This window comes from Engystomops pustulosus, chromosome 1 (genome assembly GCF_040894005.1).
Source record: "Engystomops pustulosus chromosome 1, aEngPut4.maternal, whole genome shotgun sequence".
Taxonomy (NCBI): Eukaryota; Metazoa; Chordata; class Amphibia; order Anura; family Leptodactylidae; genus Engystomops; species Engystomops pustulosus.
Window position 1 is genome coordinate 107,181,705 of NC_092411.1, and position 23,386 is coordinate 107,205,090.

The 23,386-nt window shown below is 40.7% G+C and overlaps 2 protein-coding genes across 3 annotated transcripts in view; both read right to left on the reverse strand.

Annotated features, from left to right (window-relative positions):
- Positions 1-23,386, reverse strand: part of LRRC2 (leucine rich repeat containing 2) — a 457,557-nt gene that overhangs the window by 221,342 nt on the left and 212,829 nt on the right. The gene's annotated exons all lie outside the window — the stretch shown is intronic.
- Positions 16,152-23,386, reverse strand: part of LOC140130361 (spindle assembly abnormal protein 6 homolog) — a 31,497-nt gene continuing 24,262 nt past the window's right edge. The window contains exons 13-16 of the mRNA XM_072150806.1: positions 22,668-22,801; positions 18,758-18,849; positions 17,911-17,999; positions 16,152-17,312 (exon numbers count right to left, since the gene is read on the reverse strand). Coding sequence (XP_072006907.1) covers positions 17,221-17,312; positions 17,911-17,999; positions 18,758-18,849; positions 22,668-22,801 — 407 coding nt within the window. The 3' untranslated portion in view covers positions 16,152-17,220. The remainder of the gene's footprint in view (positions 17,313-17,910; positions 18,000-18,757; positions 18,850-22,667; positions 22,802-23,386) is intronic.

Here is a 23,386-nt window from a genome sequence, read left to right on the forward strand (position 1 = left end):
AAGCTATTATAAGGATATAAAAAATAACCAACAATATTTGACATGTTGAAGTGTTGCTTCCAACACCATTGCAGACTAAAAGAAACAAGGCTGGGAGACCTTCAAGGTTATGATTAGCCTGAGGACATACAGTCATCGACACTAATGAATCTGCACTGCTCCTTTTACTGACACGAAACTTCGTAATGTAGGTGAGAATACTGCAGAGCGGCTCAGTGAAGTTCCCCTATTTCCTAAGTTTTACCGATCAGTATCCAATTAACCAGAAATGTGAGGTTTTAGAAAGAAAAGCCTGAGCTGACTGCTTACACAGCATTACTAACAGGGAGAATTATAAGACAATACTGGTCAGTGTATTTACAGGGTACATCTTCTAGAATATTAGATATGATTAGTAAAATTAGTTCTAGAAAAGCCAACTACTATGGCCTTTTAACATTGTAAAATTAATAGGAGCCGTACCCAGGAAGCCATAGAATTTTTGCAATGAAATATACAGAAGAAGAAAGAGTAACTAAGTAATAAAATAACTCAATATGTGAAAATAATTGGCAAAAGGTCTTAAATAACTTGAAAATCCTAGATTTAAGAAGGAGAAGGCCATCTGCAAATAGCACATATAACATGCAGAAAATCTGCAACACGGTACAATGCCAGCAAAGTATGGCAGCATGCTGTGGTGGTGCTCACCGATACTTGTCTGTATTGTATATAAATATTATTGGAGAAAATACACGTCGATGTTTCGGAGTATATGGGTGCACATGTCGGCTACTACACCGTATTTATAGAAAAGAGATAACTTGGCACTCCTTTAAGGTCAAAAATTGAGGGGAATTTATTTAAAGGTGTTATCCGGGTTTTAAAATTTACTAAGGGCAGGGCTGGGGAGGGCTATTTAAAAAAATAAACATCCACTTACCTCCTCCGGCGCCGCCGATGTCCAGCGCCTCGGTCCCTTCGATCCGTGCCCTTGTTTGTTTACAGGGGCACAGATGGCGAGCACATAACCGTCCCTATCTCTCAGCGTTGTAAGCCGGACGGAATCTCTTTGTGCACCCTTGTAATGAAACCGGCGCACAGAGAAGACCGGTGGCGGCACGGGACATCGGCGGCGCCGGACGAGGTAAGTACATGTCTATTATTTTTAAATAGCCCTCCTCAGCCCTGCCCTCAGTAATTTTTAAAAACCCGTATAACCCCTTTAATCCAGAATAAACAGTATAGCAATCCAAAAATTATTATTTTGCAATGTTTCGGTCTTATAAATTCAGACCTCCATCAGGCACTAGAATAGAAACAATGAATACATGATTTTATAAACAATTATAAATATTACAAATAGACAAGAGAGTATAATAACAGTGATATGGTCCAACAGATTGATATATAGAGAACTTGAAAGCTGGCCAGTGTAGTGGCAACAGTCGGTTTAAATGGTAACAGAAGATTGTATGGCATTGCGGGCATATAGATGCTGATATGAATAACACTGTAATAAATGACAGACACAAGTTATAACACAAGGCAGGTCTGTGTGTCAGAAACTGACACGCATGTTATACATCAAAAGATAGCTATGCAGTATGTCGAGAAATAGGTGATGAATATATGGTGTGTTTGATGAGTATGGAAAAGTGGATATGTATATGATCAGTAAGGATGATATATTGATATGTGGGGATATGACATGACAAGTATGATTGAATATGGTAATAAACATGTACAGTAGAGTATTGTATGAGTGATGTATGAGTGATGTGGGGATATTAAGTGACAAGTATGAATGAATATGATAATAAAAATGTACAGTAGAGTATTGTATGAGTGATATTGTGGGTGACTAGAATATGAAGGAGTATGATCATAAACATGAATGGTGGAGTGATATGGAGTGTAGTGTGAGTGGTGTGTATGGAATGATAATGCAATGTACTAGGGGAAAGGTAGAAGGAGAATAATTGATAGAGAGAAAGGGGATAAAATTGGTGAGATAACAAAGATTAGAAGATGAGCTGAGAGGATTAGTGGAATCAGAGTTAGAGAGGAGAAGTTTATACCTTAGCAATACAGGATGGTAAGTTTAGCGTATCTGTAAAGCTAATGAAATATCGTTAGACATAGGTGTAACAAAACGTTCAACTAAGACCTTTTATTTTGTATTCCCTATTCAAGCCAAAAGGCGTCATGGCATCCAGTCGGTGTATCCGAAAAGATTCACGGAGCTATAGCTGTTTGATTCTAGGAATGGGGACATCTAGGAATGGGAACATGCTCTACAACTTGCTATTTCAGTTGAGAGATTCGATGTTTGGCCTGATGGAAATGGTGCGGTAGAGGCACAGTAGTTTGTTACAGCGATTAACTGATTTGTGCTTTGATATGCGGTCTCATATGTGCTGGACCGTCAATCCAACATACACGAGGCCGCAAGGGCACTTGATGATGTAAGCCACAAAGGAGGGTTCACATGTGAAGTAATCCCAGGATAAGCCTTGCCTGTGCGGGGAAGAAAGACCTTGTCCCCTTTCTGCAAGTTGCTGCATTGCATGCAGTTGAGGCAGGAGAAGGTGCCATATCTGGGTGTGCTAAGGAAGCTTTGTGTAATTCCTGATCTGGTAGAGCCTTCATCTGCCTTAACCATTCTATCTTTGAGATTTGGTGGGCGTTTGTAACATGGACGGAAGTTATTGGTAAATTCTGGTATATTTGGATGACTATTTTTGAGAATGGACCAAGGGCTGTGTATGGATTTGTGTAGTTTGAAAATAGTCAGGTGGTATTGGTGAATGAAGTTGATGCATGGTTCATTGGGGGTCGCTTCCTTTTGGGTGGGGGTTGTGTCTGTAGTGTGTGTCTACAGGGGGAACCTCGAGCATGAAACCTGTCACCCATCTCCTGTAGACATAAGTCTTTCTGGATTGGGTGAGTGACAATCCTCCGGACTAGTGGGGGTTGGGACCTGGGAAGAGATTGTTTGCATGGAGTCGGGTGGCAGCTGGAAAAATATAAGAAGCTATGGCGGTTAGTGGGCTTTGTGTAAAGATCAGTGGAAAGTAGACCCATGTCACTTTTTCTGACCATTGTGTCCAACAAGTCAATGTGTTCTAAGCTCTAGTTTATGGTAAATAGTAGTTCAGGCCAGGGGAGGTTGAGATGTATATGAAAGGACAAGAGGGTCTCAAGTGCCCCCCCCCCCCCATATGCAGACAATATCGTCAACGTATCTTTTCCATAGTAGGGCATGGGTTTGATAGCATAGGTTAGTATAAACAAAATGTTCCTCGAATTTGGCCATGTAGCTGTTTGCATATGGGGGGCACGTTAGAGCCCATGGCAGTACCACGTATCTAGAGATAGAATGAGTCTTGAAACATAAAGTAATTTTCGTGTAGTACCAAGGTAAGAAGGTCTAGGCATAAATGTTTGACTTCAGGTGGATGTTGCGATTTGTTAAGTAGTTTGGCGACAGCAAAAATGCCTTTGTCACGTTGAATGCTGGTGTACAAGCTGGCTACATCCCATGTGACTAAATATGTGTCCAGTGAAACACGTTTAAGATGGCGGTTGTGTGTAAGAAAATCGTTGGCATCAAGAAGAAAAGATGGGGACATTTTAGTCAGTGAAGTCAAGATCTTTTCGAGAAATATCGCTAACAGGGAGAGTGATGAACCTGTCGAGGCGACTACAGGTCTGCCAGGGGGTTTATCAAGCCTTTTGTGAATCTTAGGGAGTACATAAATAACGAGAATGAATGGGTTTTGGTTGTGTACGAAGTTGTGGGTTTTCTGATCTATTATTTTGGCTTGCAGATAGTTATCCAATAATCATTTTATTTTGGTGGATAGTGTTCTGGTAGGGTCATGGGTGAGTTTGCAATAAACTTTTGTATCTGCGAGTTGTAAAAGTATTTAATTGATATTGTCCTGCCTGTCCATGATTACAATGGCACCTCCCTTGTCAGTAGGTTTAACTATCAATTTTTGTAATCTATCAGGGAATCAAGTGCTTGGTGGTCAAGGTTGGAAAAATTGCTAGGGTAAAATTCTCAACTGCATGGTCCCTCTTCGGTATTACTTTATTTCATGTGTCTTATCTTGGGAACCATCATCCATTGTATTCCACCGCTGTACTGCATAGCTATCTTTTGATGTATGACATGCGTGTCAGTTTCTGACACACAGACCTGCCTTGTGTTATAATTCCTGTTCTTACAGTGTTATTCATTTAACCAAAGGAAATGGACTAATGGATTAAGAAGAGTACCAAAAAAAACTATTTTATCTTATGCTGATTGCATGGTAATGTTTTTTATGAAAGATTTGTCGAATAAAAGTTTTTTCTCTGCAAAAATTATTATTAGCTAAAAGCTCAGAGTCGGTGGTAATAAAGGGAACCTGTCACCAGGGACCTCATTTTCACTAAAGACAGGTTTCAGAAGCCCTTCACACAGCAGTGCAAATATGCTTTTCTGCCTTTTTTAAGCATTTGCATTACAATACACACTCACCGGCCACTTTATTAGGTACACCTGTCCAACTGCTCGTTAACACTTAATTTCTAATCAGCCAATCACATGGCGGCAACTCAGTGCATTTAGGCATGTAGACATGGTCAAGACAATCTCCTGCAGTTCAAACCGAGCATCAGTATGGGGAAGAAAGGTGATTTGAGTGCCTTTGAGCGTGGCATGGTTGTTGGTGCCAGAAGGGCTGGTCTGAGTATTTCAAAAACTGCTGATCTACTGGGATTTTAACGCACAACCATCTCTAGGGTTTACAGAGAATGGTCCGAAAAAGAAAAAATATCCAGTGAGCGGCAGTTCTGTGGGCGGAAATGCCTTGTTGATGCCAGAGGTCAGAGGAGAATGGGCAGACTGGTTCGAGCTGATAGAAAGGCAACAGTGACTCAAATCGCCACCCGTTACAACCAAGGTAGGCAGAAGAGCATCTCTGAACGCACAGTACGTCGAACTTTGAGGCAGATGGGTTACAGCAGCAGAAGACCATACCGGGTGCCACTCCTTTCAGCTAAGAACAGGAAACTGAGGCTACAATTTGCATAAGCTCATCGAAATTGGACAGTAGAAGATTGGAAAAAACGTTGCCTGGTCTGATGAGTCTCGATTTCTGATGCGTCATTCGGATGGTAGGGTCAGAATTTGGCGTCAACAACATGAAAGCATGGATCCATCCTGCCTTGTATCAACGGTTCAGGCTGGTGGTGGTGATGTCATGGTGTGGGGAATATTTTCTTGCCACTCTTTGGGCCCCTTGGTACCAATTGAGCATCGTTGCAACGCCACAGCCTGCCTGAGTATTGTTGCTGAAAATCCCTTTATGACCACAATGTACTCAACATCTGATGGCTACTTCCAGCAGGATAATGCGCCATGTCATAAAGCTGGAATCATCTCAGACTGGTTTCTTGAACATGACAATGAGTTCACTGTACTCAAATGGCCTCCACAGTCACCAGATCTCAATCCAATAGAGCATCTTTGGGATGTGAGATTCGCATCATGGATGTGCAGCCGCAAATCTGCGTCAACTGTGTGATGCCATCATGTCAATATGGACCAAAATCTGTGAGGAATGCTTCCAGCACCTTGTTGAATCTATGCCATGAAGAATTGAGGCAGTTCTGAAGGCAAAAGGGGGTCCAACCCGTTACTAGAATGGTGTACCTAATAAAGTGGCCGGTGAGTGTAATTGTGTGTTATAACTTACCTTGCTCCCTTACAAAATCCTGGGGTAGTCACAGGGGCTGGACTTTGGTTTGCATGCATTTCAAAAAACAACATGTGCCTTGTCTATGTTACCCACTCCTCAGAGCTTGGCCCCCACCTTTGTGCTCATGTCTAGCTCCACCTCTTGCTCCTTCTCAGAGGTCACAGCCTGGTCAACCTGAAATCAGTGGGGGAGGGACAAGCTGTACAGGAGCACAAACATGGAGGACAGCCTGCAGCTCAGACAAGTCACATGTTGTTTTTTGAAATGCATGCAAACCAAAGTCCAGCCCCTATGACTACCCCAGGGTATTGTCAGGATGCAAGAGTAAGTTATAACACACAATTATATTGTAATGCAAATGCTTAGAAAAGGCAGAAAGGCATATTTGCACTGCAGGTGTCATGGGCTTTTACAATCTGTCTTTAGTGAAAAATGAGGTCCCTGGTGACAGGTTCCCTTTAACTTGTTGCATGAACTGCTGACTAACATTTCCCATATGTCTGCTTTACATTTTCATAATTTTTGAAATGTCTGGATAATTAATTTTAATGCCACACGGCTTACAAATCGAATATCAGTTTTACGTATTTTCAGAATTGACTATTTTGGGGATAAATTCTGTTTTTGATGAAATTTTAAATATTTAACATTAAACTTCCCCTATTTACCGTATATACTCTTGTATAAGCCAAGTTTTTCAGCACAAAAAATGTGCTGAAAAACGTCCCCTCAGCTTATACATGAGTCTATTACAAAACCCACTTAAAAAATAAACTCATATACTCACCCTCCGATGTTGGCACGCCCCGTCTTCTTTCTTCCCCGCGGCTCTCCTTCTTTCTTCTGCGGCGGCCATGTTTTCCATGTTTTTACTGGGAGCTGGCTGACTATATACTACTGGGGGCTTGCTGGCTATATACTGGGGGGGCTGTGACCAATGCATTTCCCACCCTCGGCTTATACTCGAGTCAATAGTTTTCCCCAGTTTTTGGTGGTAAAATTAGGGGTCTCTGCTTATACTCGGGTTGGCTTATATTCGAGTATATACGGTAATCACCCAAATTTGCACTCCCAAAATCAGAAACAGCTTTTAGGAAGATTGTTAACCCCTTAAGATCTTCATAGTAATTAAATCAAAATGGAGCTGAAATTTAAAATTTTGTTGGTTATAGCTATAAAATTTACACAACTTCAAAAAGATAAAAAGAGGAAATATATCTTAAAATTTGTTATGCAATTTCTCCCGAGTACAGAGACCCCCCACATATGTCCGTTACTTGTTTTATGGGCACACAGCGAGGCACAGAAGGGAAGGAGCGCCCTGCAGCTGCCAGGATTTAAGTTTTCTTAGTGGCCCCTTTTGTAGGCTATAAAATCTTAGCTTTTCTTCCAGCAGGTACATCTATGACGCGGCCGCTGCTGAGGTCATAGTATGCGCCTGCTGGAAGAAAACATTGCCGTGTCCATGACAGAAGAAAGAAGAAGAGGCGTGGGGAAGAAAGAAGACGCGCCGTGCCGACATCGGGAAGCTGCACCGACATTGGAGGGTGAGTATATAAGTTTATTTTTTTTTAAGTGCCGGGGGGGCAGGCTGTATACTACATGGGGCTTGAAGGCTGTATACTGCTGGGGGCTGGCAGGCTGTATACTGCTGGGGGCTGGCAGACTGTATACTACATGGGGGAAGACTGGCTGTATACTACATGGCAACAGGCTGGCTGTATACTACATGGGGGCTAGCTAGCTGTATGCTACTAGGGGCTGGTGGCTGTATACTACTGGGAGCTGGCTGATTATATACTACTGGGTGCTTGCTTGCTTTTTAATGGGGGGGGGGGGCAATGCATTTCCCACCCTCAGCTTATACTCTAGTCAATCGTTTTTCCCAGTTTTGGTGGTAAAATTAGGGGTCTCGGCTTATACTCGAGTATATACGATAATCACCCAAATTTGCACTCCAAAAATCAGAAACGGCTTTAAGGAAGATTGTTAACCACTTAAGATCTTCATAGTAATTAAATCAAAATGGAGCTGAAATTTAAAATTTTGTTGGTTATAGCTATAAAATTTACACAACTTCAAAAAGATAAAAAGAGGAAATATATCTTAAAATTTGTTATGCAATTTCTCCCGAGTACAGAGACCCCCCACATATGTCCGTTACTTGTTTTATGGGCACACAGCGAGGCACAGAAGGGAAGGAGCGCCCTGCAGCTGCCAGGATTTAAGTTTTCTTAGTGGCCCCTTTTGTAGGCTACAAAATCTTAGCTTTTCTTCCAGCAGGCACATCTATGACGCGGCCGCTGCTGAGGTCATAGTATGCGCCTGCTGGAAGAAAACATTGCCGTGTCCATGACAGAAGAAAGAAGAAGAGGCGTGGGGAAGAAAGAAGACGAGCCGTGCCGACATCGGGAAGCTGCACCGACATTGAAGGGTGAGTATATAAGTTTATTTTTTTTTAAGTGCTGGGGGGGCAGGCTGTATACTACATGGGGCTTGAAGGCTGTATACTGCTAGGGGCTGGCAGGCTGTATACTGCTGGGTGCTGGCAGACTGTATACTACATGGGGGAAGACTGGCTGTATACTACATGGCGACAGGCTGGCTGTATACTACATGGGGGCTAGCTAGCTGTATGCTACTAGGGGCTGGTGGCTGTATACTACTGGGAGCTGGCTGATTATATACTACTGGGTGCTTGCTTGCTTTTTAACAGGGGGGGGGGGCAATGCATTTCCCACCCTCAGCTTATACTCTAGTCAATAGTTTTTCCCAGTTTTGGTGGTAAAATTAGGGGTCTCGGCTTATACTCGAGTATATACGATAATCACCCAAATTTGCACTCCAAAAATCAGAAACAGCTTTTAAGAAGATTGTTAACCCCTTGAGATCTTCATAGTATTAAATCAAAATGGAGCTGAAATTTATAACGGTGAAATATATATTTAAAAAAAACTATATAAATGAAGTATTACCGTAATCGTAGTGATCTATTGAACAAAGATAAAAGTTATTTTTATGGTATAGTGTACGGCCCCCCAAAAATACCAAAATAGAAGATTTTCTTTTACTCCATACATTTAATAGTTAATAAAATCTCATCAATAAGCTAAATGACCAACTAAAATAAAGTATTTGTAAAGTGCATCTCCAAATTGCCAAAAAAATAAAAACTGTGTAGCTTTTATAAAGGGACATTGCATAATCTGCTCTGAATGGTGCACCTTCCCTTCAATGTCGTGTGCACATACAGCAGTTTACCACCACATAAAATCTGAGCAGGTCCCTCATTAGTGCATTTTTGTGTTTATGAAAATGTGAGAAATCACATCTAAAGTTCAAAGCCTCATAACATCTTAAAAAATGAGAGGATGCATAAAAAAGGAGAATTATTCTCACTGTTAATTCGGTTTCCATTAGTCCACCATGATGGCCCCAACTGGAAGATGACCCTTGACCTCTGTAGGGACAGGAAGCAGAGAGGTTAAATAACTACATCGGCCATGGATGCAACCCATTTATTGTATGTTACTATTACACACAGAACAAATAGGCAAAACTTTCAAAAGTCTATATTAGTCAAAAAATAGGATGGGAAATATATATAAACCGAATTAAGGTTGAGAATAATTCTCCTTTTCCATGGCGTCCCCCATGACGGCCCCAACTGGAGATGTACCAGATAATATATTTGGGGGGGACAACAGCTTGTAAGACCTTCCGAAGGACTGGTCTCTAGCACTCTGAACATCTAGCCTATAGTGTTTGGCAAAAGTTAGCTGACTAGACCAGGTAGCTGCTTTACATATTTCCTATAGTGAGGCACCGCGTTTCTCAGCCCATGAGGCTGCCACTCCTCTGGTTGAGTGGCCCTAACATGTCCATGTTGCTAGCATCGTAAGCTTCTTTGATGACAGTCCAGATCCATCGGGCAATGGATGCTTTTGAAGCTTTTTTGCCTTTGTTTCTTCCTTTAAACTGTAGGAGAATGTTGTCATCTTTCCTCCAAGATTTGGTAAATTCAATATAATGTAGAAGGTATCTTCTTACGTCCAGTGTATGCCAATCTGATTCTTTGGTGTTTCTTGGGTTCTGGCAAAAGGAAGGTAGAATAATTTCTTGGTTACGGTGAAAGGATGAGGACACTTTTGGTTGAAGGTTTTATCTAACGTTAGGACAACCCTGTCCTCATACATCTTAAGATAGGGTTCTTTGATCGACAAGGCCTGAATTTCTCCCAAGTGCCTAGCTGATGTTATGGCTATAAGGAAGGTGAGTTTTAACGTCAGCTCTCTAATTGTAACCATCTCTAGGGGCTCAAACGGTAGTCCCATAAGATGGTTCAGTACTAATGAGAGATCCCAGTTTGGGATATTTTGTTTTACATGTGGCCTTAGTCTAGAGGTAGCTTTGACAAACCTCTGAATCCACTTGTGTTCTGCTAGTGAAGTGTCAAAGAATACGCTGAGGGCTGAAACCTGGACTTTGAGAGAACTTGTCTTTAGGCCCTTGTCGAATCCTGCTTGCAGAAAGTCCAGAACCTGTGAAATGTTAGGGGACAATTGGTTAGGAGTCTTGCTACAAAAGGATACAAATCTTCCCAATATCCTAGAATAGATTTTGTGATACGGCTTGCCTTCAGCGTGGATATTACCTTATTCGATAATCCCTTAGATGTCAACAACATCTCTTCAGGATCCATGCAGAGAGCTGGAGGGGCTGTGGATTGGGATGGTATACTGGACCCTGGAACAGGAGGTTGTTTAGAGGTTCCAGCAGGATAGGTTCTTCCAACGCCATCTTCCTTAACCACGGAACCAGTTTTTCTTTGGCCACCAGGGTGCGATGAGAATAATTTTTGCTTGGTCCTCTCTGATCTTCTGGATGACCCGTGCTATGAAAGGTATGGGAGGAAAGGCATACATCAGAGGCCCGCTCCAAGACTGGCTGAAGGCATCTCTTTGACCAAAGGAAGTTTTTGGTTCTAGAGAGAAGAAATGAGGTACTTTTGCATTCTTGCTGGAGGCAAAAAGATCTACTGTCGGTTGTCCCCATTTTTGTGTGAGATGTGAAAAGATGTTCTTGTTCAGACACCATTTGTTTTTGTCTATGACCTGACAACTGAGATAATCCGCTATCTGATTCTCTTCCCCCTTTAGATGGGTGGCCGAGAGAGAGCAGATATTGATTTCTGCCCATGTTTTTTTCTGAAAGACAGAGGAGATCGGAGTTCCTGGTTCAGCCTTGATGACGAAGATAAGCCACCGTGGTGATGTTGTCTGAGTATATTCTGACATGTTTTCCTTTTAACTTCAGAGTGCTGGCTCTTAAAGTCTCTAATACCGCTCTCTATTCCCGGTAATTCTAGGATCGGAATCTGATCGACCTTGGCCATTGTTCCTGTGTGGGGTGACCTGCTACGTCTGCTCCCCATCCTGCCTGACTCGCATCTGTCTGGCCAGGGATGCCATGGTATTCCTCTTTCTAGCTTTGAAATGTTTACCACCAATCCATGGATCGCTTGACTAATTCTGGTATTTCTATTTTTTGATTCAGGTGTCGGGGGTTTTTGTTCCAGGAGGCCAATATCCAACGTTAAAGAGTTCTTGTGTGACTCTGACTCCCCTGTACACACTGTATGCATGATGCAATACTCCCAAGGACTCTTATGGCTTCTCTTATAGTGCACTGACTTCTCTTCTGAAACGTTATTATCTGCCGTTTCAGATTTGTTTTCTTCTCTGGTGACAAGAAGAATATTTGCTGAACTGAATCCAACAGGGTTCCCAAAAAGATTACTTTTGTACTTGGAGTTAGCTTGGATTTTTCCAAATTGACTATCCATCCTAATTGTTGCAAGGCTATTATCGTGATATTCCTGTGATGAATTAGTTCCTGTCTTGAACTGGCCACTACTAATAGATCGTCCAGATATGGAATGACAAATATTCCTTTTTCCTCGGAAATGCTATCACTTCGACCATAAGTTTTGTGAATGTTCTTGGAGCCAAGGATATTCCAAAAGGCAGTGCCTTGTACTGAAAATGGACTACTTCTCCTCTGGATGATAATACTGCGAATCTGAGGAATTTTTGTGAAGCAGGATGTATTGGCACGTGGTAGTACGCATCTCTTAAATCTATCGTGCACATAAATGCCCCTGGTTGAATCAGGACAGCTGCCGAGTTTACAGTTTCAGGTCTTTTAGGTTGCAAATCATCCTGAATGTGCCATTTGTTTTTTTTTTAATCAAGAATAGGGGAGAGTAATGTCCTTCCCTTTGATGTTCTTGAGCTACAGGGATGATCACGTCTAACTGAATTAATTTTTGTACCTCCGCCCATAGTAGGACAGAAAGGCTGAGGATTGTTTTGTCAAGACAAATTTCTTGGGAGGAAGAGAGGTTAGCTCTATTCGGTAACCTTCTTGGAGAATATTCAATATCCAGGGATTCGATGTGACTTGATCCCACTGTAGATGGAATTTTAACAATCTTCTGCTGGGGCAGAGTTACTGGCGCTAAGGAGGCACCCTCTTCCTTTCCCTCCTTTAGGGTAGCTCCCCCTGCCTTGCTTGCCTTTCCCTCTGTAAGACTGGTTCTTATCCTTAGGGTCCCGAAAGGGCTGTTTCCCTAGACTACTTTTAGATTCTGGAAAGCCTTTCTTTCTATCCGCTGCTTTTTCTAGAAGCGTGTCTAATTCGGATCCAAATAAATATTCCCCTTCATAGTTTTGACTTTGATCTGAAGTCCCCAGTCCATTGGCAAAGCCAAAGTGACCTCCTAACTGAATTAGACAATGCACCTTCTTTTGCGCTAATTCTGACTCCTTCTGCTGAGGCGTCTGTGATTAATGCTGTAGCTGCCTTTAGTGTGGGAAAGGTGCTTAACAACATTTCCCTAGGAGTGCCATCTCTGATATGATTCTCTAGTTCGGCTATCCAGTGAAAGAGGGTATGAGCCATGGATGCTGTGTCGATATTGGATTTCAAATTTAACATGGCAACTCCCAAGTCTTTTTTAGAAGGCTGTCCGCTTTTCTATCTAATGGATCCTTTAGTTGGATCGTGTCTTCGAATGGTAGATCCTTTTTTTTGGTCATTTTTGTGACCTGGATGTCTACTTTAGGTGTAGAATTCCAAATTTTTGCTTCAGATTCATCAAATGAAAGTCGGTTTTTAAAATTCTTTTGATATGGAGATCACCCATATGATGTGATAATGTGCCGAATATGTGGGTGACCCACCACCCTATCCCTGGATGACCCCACTTAAGGGTTTAAGGATATGAGGTCCAGGCCGAAGCCTCCATACCACATGACTCCATGTTCCCAATCGAGGAACTACTGGTATCAGCAAGCCTAAACATTAATAGAAATGCATGATAGCTCCTGACAATAACTCAGTATGGTAGATAAGTGGGAAAGTACCTTATGTAGCTTGAGCAAATGAGCACGCTCCACAAGATTCTAAGGGAAACATATACACATAGATATACATCATATATGGCACAATTGATCCAAAAATACAGCATATGACCGACCTTAGTAGGCTGGAGATGCCTAGAGTAGAGTCTGATCTCGGAAGCACCTGGGTCAGGGCTGACGAAACGATATTAGATCTCAGATCAACGTGATCACCTTGCTTTTTTAAATCTTACCACTCCGCGCTCCTGCTTCCGGGTCGCGCCGCCATGACGTCACATCCGGCCCCGTAATTTCAGGCGGACGTCATCACCAGAGTCAGACGGCAGCCGGCTCACGTGGCCTCTGCGATGGACGCGCTCCGGGTGTCCTTAGCTTCATGGAGCTGTGGGCAGAGCCGGAGAAACAGAGTCTCTTCGCGGCAGACGAAAGGACCGAGGTCCGATCGAGGCTGAGACTGCTTCGGGAAAGGGGACAAGTCCCTGCGCCTATCTGCGATTCCCCCTCACCGTCCCAACTACTGGGTATGAGGAGAGAACTTCTCTCTACTCCCTGCCCTGTGTAGGGACAGGAAGCCACTGGAGTACGGATGCCGGGGTGGGGCATTTAACCTCTATGCTTCCTGTCCCTACAGAGGTCAAGGGTCATCCTCCAGTAGGGCCGTCATGGGGGACGCCATGGAAAACACCATGTCAACATGAAGCAGATAAACCCATATGTGGGGATTGTGTTAGGATTTAGACATTTTGTGCGTAATAGGTCTCTATGTTTATTGGGCTTATGGGCATTTTTACTTATTTTTCTGGAAGAATTTTTTTTTTACACTTTATTACTAGTTCCATCATGGCAAATGAACAAGCAATCATCTGATTGCTTGTTCATGATAATACTCTGCAATACATCAGTATTGCAAGGTATTAAGTTGTGCTTTTAATATGACGTCGGGCCATCTTACAGGTACTGGCTGCAGGCAGCCCTGGGTTCCTGATGGGACCTCAGGGCTGCCATAGGAATGATCGACACCCCCAGAAGATGGCACGGGGGGGGGCTATCGTGGGGTAAAAACCCCTGGAAGGCAGTTATGCTGCAATTGTGGCGACTGTGGCATTTAATAGGTTCAATACCCACAATCTGAGCCCATTCCGACCGCAGGTGTTACACTGGGTTGTCAGCTACTGCCGGCTTGGTTCTGATCTCAAATTGAGCCAGCATCAGCTCTGTGTCAGATATATTGGACGCAGAGCATTAAGTGGTTAAAAACAAACAGAATGCTCACCCTTGTCTTTCCAAAGTTACGTCATTTCCTGTTCTGATAGGGTTTGACAAAAAAACACTTTCCCCCTAGGAGGTGAATTTGGCGGAGACCTAGCTTTTCCTGTACCTGCCCTGCAGTTGAGGCCAATTGAAGCTGCCCACAGATCCCATCATGCCTTGTGTTCTCTCTCAAAGTAATTTACCATTAAATCCATTTAGTTTCCCACAATTAAATCCACTGAACACTGCAGAGTGTACATACAGGATGTATATGGTGACCAGCCTGGCAGCTTCCATCACATTTAGGAGCATGGAACATGCAATATGTAAAACAGTTACATGAAGTGTATAGCCTGTGGTGTGTGAGCACTAAAGGTTAATACTGCCAAGTACAAGGGAGGGGAGCAGCATGAGGTGGAGTGAGAGAAAATTCTGTAGAATCAGACTGGAATGGAGGAACTGATAGGGAACAGGGAGATCTTGTAGCTCACTATTCTGTGCAGGAGACACCTGTATCCACAGTCCTGAACACATCCAGCTGTTACATACACAGAGAGCTGTCACATGACCTCCTCCTCTGTGAGCAGGTAGCAGCAGCCCCTCCCCTCCCATCAAACCATAGAGTTTGTTTAAAGGACAGACTCAAGGGCTTGTCAGCACAGGCAGAAGAAGCAGCCTCTGCAGCACCGAGATAATCTCATGGGTATAGCAAAGAAACTGCTGGATATAGGTAACAAAGATAATAGGCAAAGTTGTTCTATATCCCAAGATGATGTTCGACATCTATTTATTTTCATATAAATTAAATTTTTTTGATTTTGTTAGATTCAATTTATATTCTGTGACCATTGTTTTTTTTTTTTTTTAAAGAAAAACCCACAAACATACCAACAATTTTGTCCACCTGCGTATAAACTTATTTGAATATACATCAGATAATTGTACTGAGCCAGTTGCATTGGTTGCCAGTCTCCTTCTGTATATAGTTATAAATAATGACCCTCCTCTACAAAGCTCTGCACAAATGCCAAACCTCCCTACCTCTTCTCTCATTCAAGTCTATCGCCCAACTAATGCTCCTCAATCTGCCAGTGATCTTAGATTATGCCCTTCCTTACGTCAAACCTTCTACTCACATCTCCAGGGCTTCTCCCAAGCTGCACTAATTAAACCCACCTCTATAAGCAAGCCTATCACATTACCAACAGATTGAACTTCAATTAGGTCTTTACTTATCCATCCTGTGCCCTCCTCCATCCAGTCTGTTATCTGATAAACCCCATATACCAAGCTCTAGGCCCAATTGACCTTGCACTTTGCATATAAGATGGCTGGATCAAGCTTCCTTTTTACCATTAAATTATTTTTATTCTGCTCCCTGATATAGAAGCTCTTATACCCCATGTGTCACCCCTTCTTCCTCATAGATTGTAAGTGCTTGCTAGCAAGGCCCTTCGCATTCTTGATTTGTAAGGCACTACAGAATATGATGGTGCTATACAAATAAAGTTTATAATCAAACATTATAATTTAAAAAAGAAAACAGAAGTATAAGACAGGTATCCATTTCTTACACTTTCTATCAATAACGATGATATTGTTAGTGCAAACAGTTATGCTGTGACTGCTCAATATTACCATGATACCTACAGAAATTCATGGTTAGGGTTGGTTTGTCAAAAGGTATTCACCAATAAAATGAATCTACTTCATTGTGCAAATCCATGTACTCAAGACTGTTGAATTCATAAATCAAAATATAAATACTTTATTATTTTACAGACATTAAATACATATTTATCAACTGGAATAGGATATTTATATAGTGAAATGTTTAAACACACACAAGTCATGATGTAAACATTAAAATACATATTATGAAACCCTACCACAACATGATGTCTGAAAAGAAACAGAACAGCAGTCGGGACAAAGCAAGCATTCAACATTACAGAGCGATACATGTATAAAAAAAAAAAAAAAAAAAAAATCCAGCCACCCATTGAATCAGCAAAGTTTTAAATATCATTTATATGCAAGATCCATTTAAACTGTGAGCCCATTAGTTTATTGTGAATTTAACATCATTAATACTGACAGTAAGAATATTAGTGTTTTTTTTTTTTTTTAATATTCAGCACTTATAAATAGCTTTGAATAGATTTATGATGTAAAATATCAGTGCAGCTTTGTGTAACAGGAGGAAGTAAAGGGTCCTGGTAATGCATTCTCTCGGAAAAACAAAGCCAAGATGGATGCCAAATTGATGCAGTATAATGCCAACAGATCCATTCTGTTCCTTGCACTTTATGACAAATATGTTATGACCGAGTAGTTCCTCCGTCACTGAAATGATCATAGCCGATTTACAATTCCAGGTAAATATGCAGCAAAATGTAGGATAGTGGTAATAACTGACAATCTTTCTTATCCCTATTTATTAAACACAATTCAGCTTAAATTGCATGTGTGATACAGACATATTGTTAAGCACAATCTGTGTAGACAACACACACATCTTATCCATACGCTGGCATAGTAACAGACTAGAACAAACATGTACAGATGTGCATACTTTAGCACCAAATATATGTAGTTACATTTACACACAGCTTTTTTCATTTTTAAAGGCTTCTAGGTTTCATTTATTTTAATAGGAAACTTAAAAGTTGCTATAAAAATACATTAGAGATTAAAAACAGCAATGTTCAGTTTGGATACAGCATTGTGGTCTTTTTGGCAGTTTAACTGCATATCTACCCAAACCAATGTTTAGTTAGTTGCAGCAAATGGTCACTTTATTCTGTTGGATTTTAAGAGGCAGGAAGTCTGGGTTGTTGTCCAGGGAAATAAGCAGATAGTATTGGAGAGCTTCCAGGCTTTGGCAAAGCTGGCTTTGGGGCTCCTGGGGAAAAAAAGAAAAAATGATAATAAAATTTTGGAATTTGAACTTAAAGGAAGTCAATTGAAGGGGTTTCAATATTTAGCAAGCCCACTGTTCTGCCGATATGCACAAGAGGGAGGTCAAAGCAGACATTTCTGTAGTGTTAGGCAGTTAGGCTTGGCTCCTATAATTCCTGCAGTGAGTGTAGATGGCCACAACACTACAGATGGAGTGGTCTTCCTTCTCCAATCTATAGCGGCTCTGATGAACTCAGCCAATAGACCAGGGTGCTAGGTGTCACATGGATAACTTAAAAAACTCTGACTCACTGAACATTTATGACTTTCTCTACCAGGACACATGGAGCTATATCCCAAGTTTGTTCCTGGTCCATTCTGTAGCCAGCGAGTCAGTAGCTTTATGGTAAACTTACATGGTCGATTATTGCAGTAGCTTTTCTGTGCATTGCAGTTAAGTGTTGATTAATATTGAAATAGAACACTGCATTGTTTCCCACAGATAACTTGTCAGGACCATCAAACTTGCAGCAGTTCTGAAGGTGGTTTCTAATGATAAATGTAAATGTTCCATTATAAAGCAGTGACTGTTTTAGACTCACCTGAGATAGCACCATTCATGGTCTTTGGTACTTTGACAGGGGCACTTGCATTTCTTTTAAGGTATTTCATATCTAATCCAGTTGGGTCACTGTAATGTTAAATCAATACATTAAGAATCTCTAATCTTGAAGATTGCTACCTGTTCTGTGGTAAACATGTCATTTTTGAGGATATCTATATACAATATAAAAACAATTTTAAAAAAAATTGGTAAATGCAATCCACCTCCAGTAAATATGTCAAAGACCCGAGGATGTCATGCCACTGTCTTTTAAATGCTGCTGGCAGCATCAGAGGTGTTTATACCTGTGTTGAGTGCTAGCACCAATCGCGGGTATTAGTGGTGGGTGGGTGATGCAAAATGCAGCAAACCACCACACCTCTATTTGAAGCACTCTTCGGACAACCTTTACACCTCTGCGCTGTAGGTGTCCAACACAGAAAGTTAAAAAGGATGTTAAATTAACCGCTCATGACTAAGGGTCAGTGTCACCTGTAATGACGTTTATAAATGTGCTATATGCACGGGTATGTGAAAATATTACATATATATGGTAGTCATGAAGGGGCTAACTGCTGTGGGAACTGAATAGTTAAAAATGTTTTGCATTAAGTACAGCTGTGTTCCTGGGGAAAGGAATGGTAGCTTGTACCACCTAAATAGACATAAGGCCATAAGCAATCGTTTTAGAGTGTTTGTTATTAGTCTTTGTATTACTACAGAATAAAGTGAACAAGTCATTTCAAAGCCCTGCCATGAGTGCATGTGTGGGGTCTTATTGATATTCTGAAGCTGTCCCATACACAAATAAGCAGACCACATGTCAAATAAACTTACAAACATACCATGAGGTAGGAGGCAAGATTGGAGTGGAAGTAGAGGGTATGTGCCTGGGCTCAGCAGTGGGGCTGCCATCAGATGGAAAACTGAATCGCACCTATAGTGGAGAAATAAAAAGACATGGATTTCCTTGCATCAAAGCAAAACCATCTGCTCAAAAGTCTAAAAGCAGTTCCAAACATTCAAAACTACAAATAATTTAGATATCAGCCCTAAAGGAGGGTTAAATCATACATGTGAGCACTTTAAAAGTAGCCGCAGAACTGTGAAAATAATTAAAGGGCTGCATCTCCTGAAAGGGCTCTGAGGGAGGCCCTTCAGGCTATCGTGTTCTTTTAATTGTAATTGTTAAGTGAGTGGAATCAGTAATGTTAATTATAAAAACAGATTACAATTACTATTAAAAAGCTAAAAGGAACCCTTTCATTAGGTGAAAATGTGATATTTTGATGACAGGTTCCCTTTAAGCTCTCTAGGACGACCATTAATCAACACTGTCTGCAGTCATGCATGGTTAGGACAGCTTACAGACTCCCTTCAAGAAAATAAATTCACATCACTCAAGTGCTCATTTAATAAAACTATATCACTAGTATTACAGAAGTTCTCAGCATTTCTTGTTCTTAGTGCCAAGTAAAGTGCTCCTCCCAAACACCAAAAAGAAAATCCACGTGTTGTAAGTGATTACTAAAGAAGCCTGCCTGAGGGCCAAGTCTTGAACCACTTGTTCGTAAAGATGGGGTAAGACTGCTGGGATAGTATTTGGATGTAATAGAATGTCCAGCTGGATGAGACATTGTTGATGGAAAGTATGGACCATTAGCAGTGGAAAACAGAGGCTGGAAAAAAAGAGGATCATAGTTTTGATAAATTATGCCACATTCTCTTTAAGCCTTTACAGACAAAGCACCTAGCATCTTGTAACAATACCCTCAATATGCATCCATTTAATTATTTTATTAGGCCTGAGGGGGGGGTGGAATAATTTTAAAGAAAATTGGAAAAAAAAGGCATGACAAAGCTCATGCTCAGAGGAAAAAAAAAATTGTAATTTTGGACAAGCCACATGATTATACAGAATGTATACCCTGGTGATCCACTGTGCATAGTCAACATAAAAAGGAAATTTAATTTGTACTTGGATGGATCTCTTTGGATTTTAATCAACACATTAGTTTATAGACATATTGGAAAGCAAAATACAAGAGAATACAATAACATTAAGATTTACAAAACTAAACCTGTGCATTTTACATCAGAAGTGCAACAGATGGTCTTAAAGAAAAGAAACCATTTCTCCACTCATCACACTGCCTATATATTCCATATACTTTTTCATAGAACCTGAGGGATGTATTTTGTGCTTTAAAAACACCTGTCCAGACATTCTAAAGAATGGTTTGCTCCTTCAGATTACCATTAGATTTAGTTTACTGCCATCTGTTGCTTACCTGAGAAACTCGACAGAATGTGTGTACTGTGCACTAGGGAGCCATCTGAATACAAGATCTCGTCTACTTGGATTGAGTTACAAGAATTATATCACTACCTTAATGCTTATCAAAAATATATAGATAAAATGAAAATATGAGGAAAAATTGGCTTGAATTTGTGCTGTTAGTCTCTTGTGTATAAGCATTAGAGTGAGCCCTCTTAGACTGGTTATTTACACAAATACTACCCATTGTTTAAACAGACTGTACACAGAAAAATGTTTTTTTCCAATGGGTAGATACACACAGAATTGTATTTTGCGCCATCAGAATAGCAAAGCTGCATGGGCTACCCTTCGTGGCGGAAAAATGTACCATATATACTATGTCTGTATAGCCAGCGGCCCCCTATGCCCAGCCTATTGGGGGGGGGGGGGCGGTGTCTTGGAAAGGTGAGTACAGGTTTTTTTTCTTCAATAGAATAGAGTATAAGCGACTTAGGGGTTTTACAGCACATTTGTGTGCTGAAAAACGTGGCTTATATGGTACACATTCATGTGCTGGTAGGCTTTTGCATGACAATCATCCATGCAGTTTACAATAATTGTTGGGAGAATTCTGTATAATAAAAAGAGCACAGAAGAGAACCAGAATATCTTCCATTTGGATTACAAAGATAGTACTTCAGTATTATTTACTGTATGGTTAAGGCTATAGGGGTTGTGAGCAGAAGAGGGATTTCATTTTTGTCAGAGACCTCATTTAAACAAATAAACTGCTCTAAATTTTACTTTCTTATTGGTAATATTTTGTACAGTGCATGGTAAAATGCAACTGTAAAGTCTACAATAGTTTATAACTCAATTTAAAGCAACATTTTGGTAGACTTTTTTGTAGAATTTCTATTAAAATAAAATCAAACTTCCTAAATAACATAGTCAATGCCACTAAAGATTTACAGTATCAGAACATTACATATTGACAGCTGATGTCGATTAAATGACACACACCGATTAGAAAAAAAAGAGTTTGGATGGCAAATGGACAAACAGATTAGTTCATAGACCAATTATATAGATCTAAGATCAGCAAACAAAAATACAAGAAGACTTTAATTAAAAACCACAATGATTGGAAGATGCTAGTTCATTCAACTTGCATCTGATTCTTAAGATGCATATGCAAAAGCCATGGCCAATAGATGTTTAATTCATTAGAGGACTGCATAAAGTTACCAATTTCAATCACCTCCCTCCCTCTTTGATAGGGTCAGAAGGTAAGAGTTCTCCTTATAGAGAGCTTGCCAATTAAGGCTGCCTTATAGGTGTGTGGAGACTTAAAGACAGATGCTCCACTAGCGAATTCTGGGAAGTGTGCAAATATGTAGCGCTGTCTACAGTTGGGGGTCTGTTCCTTCTGGAATAGATATACTGGTTTGGCTTAAAGGGGTATTCTAATCTGGACATTCATATTCAATTTAATTAATCTGTTATACATATACATTTCTTCAAATAGATGTTATTTAAAAAATATCTGTGTGAAGAGAAGTTCTTATAAATGTGGTCATATGGTCCCTTAGAAACAAAACCTTGTCCATGGATACGACCACCTCTGCTGGAGGGATTGCAGAAACACAAAAAATTTCTCTGTGAAATGTCTGTGCATTACCCACAGCCGTCCTGTGTTAATGAATGCTGAATCCAGGAGGTCAGGCAGGACTCAACAGCTCATGTCTGGCCACTGCTGTCAGTGTGGGGTGGTCGTATATCTCGTTTCTAAGGGACAACATGGCTACATTTATGAGAAATTATCTTCACACAGGAACACCCAATTGAAAAAATGTTTACATGTGGGAGATCAACTTAATTAAATGTGAATGCCCAGATGGAATACCCTTTTAATCCCACATCATGTTTTTAGACTTTTTGCAAGTCGTAGTTTGTGTTAAGGGGGCTACCTTTCAAGGTAGCAAAAGAAGGCATTGTTTTCCATTTAACACCTTGAAAACGTATATGCATACTCTGAAAAGAATTCCGATCTGCTGATACCTAAGGAAGCACTGGGAATAGTTTTCCTCTTTCTATTGCTTAGATTCAACTCAAGAACAAAAGAGGAGTTAAAAGGGAACCAGTCAGGTAACCTGAAAGGTGAACTTTTTTTTTTTTTTTTGGGGGGGGGGGGGGCGGAGGGGGAGTGGGAGGAACCCACACATTTTACTATTAAAACCCTCTGGCAATCTGCACACTATTCTCTATGGGGACATGGGGGAGACAGTAAAAGGGCTCTTGATGACAGATTCCCTTTAATTCTATTTGTTACAATCCCTTTATCGTTAAAAAATATTAGAAGATCATTTCAGTTTTATAACATACTTGGCCGTCTCCTGAATTACATTTTTCTTAATAGGGTCATATCAAAGTAGTTGTCTTTTGGAGAAGAACACAACTTCTGACCATGATGACCGAGGAAAATCACATCTTACCTGACTGCTGGGAATAGCTCCAATGTTTGTAGCAGGACTTGCTTTAACCATGCCAGGGATTTCACATAAAGCTTGTGGTCCTTGCAGAGATGCCATTTTATTTTCATTCAGCTGTTTGTTAAGCCAGGAGATTACTAGAAGTTAAGAATAACCTTTAGACATTTTGACACCAATTTGTATATAGCCATTTTGACAAAATAGTTAAATATTATTATTATTATTATTATTATTATTATTATTAATAATTTTATGGGCAGAGTTATTTCCAAGATGGCTGTCACATTATAATACATCTCTTATGATGCCTCTTATCAGTAATAGCTCTTTATGCCTCTTATGTTCTGCTCCTAGTGATGATATAAGAGAATGTCCTGCTCGGTTACCATAGTAATGATGTGTGTAACTGCCATCACTGCACATTGAATCACTGAGATGGGTCTCACCACAACACTGGACATACTGGATGCACTGCAACCAATCGACTACAGCCAAACATAGTAGTGATAACATGACCTGCCCAGGCAGTTGCAGGACATGTGACCAGTGGACATCTTCTGTACTGTGTGTCCTGATTAAAGGGCCAGTAGCATTTTAATTTTCATTATATTGTAAGTCCAGAATTTTTTTTACTGCTAAGGGGAGCAAAATTTTAAACAACTAAATACATATTAGCTTATATTTTAAGACCCATTTGAATAGGAATTATACCTATTCCTGCC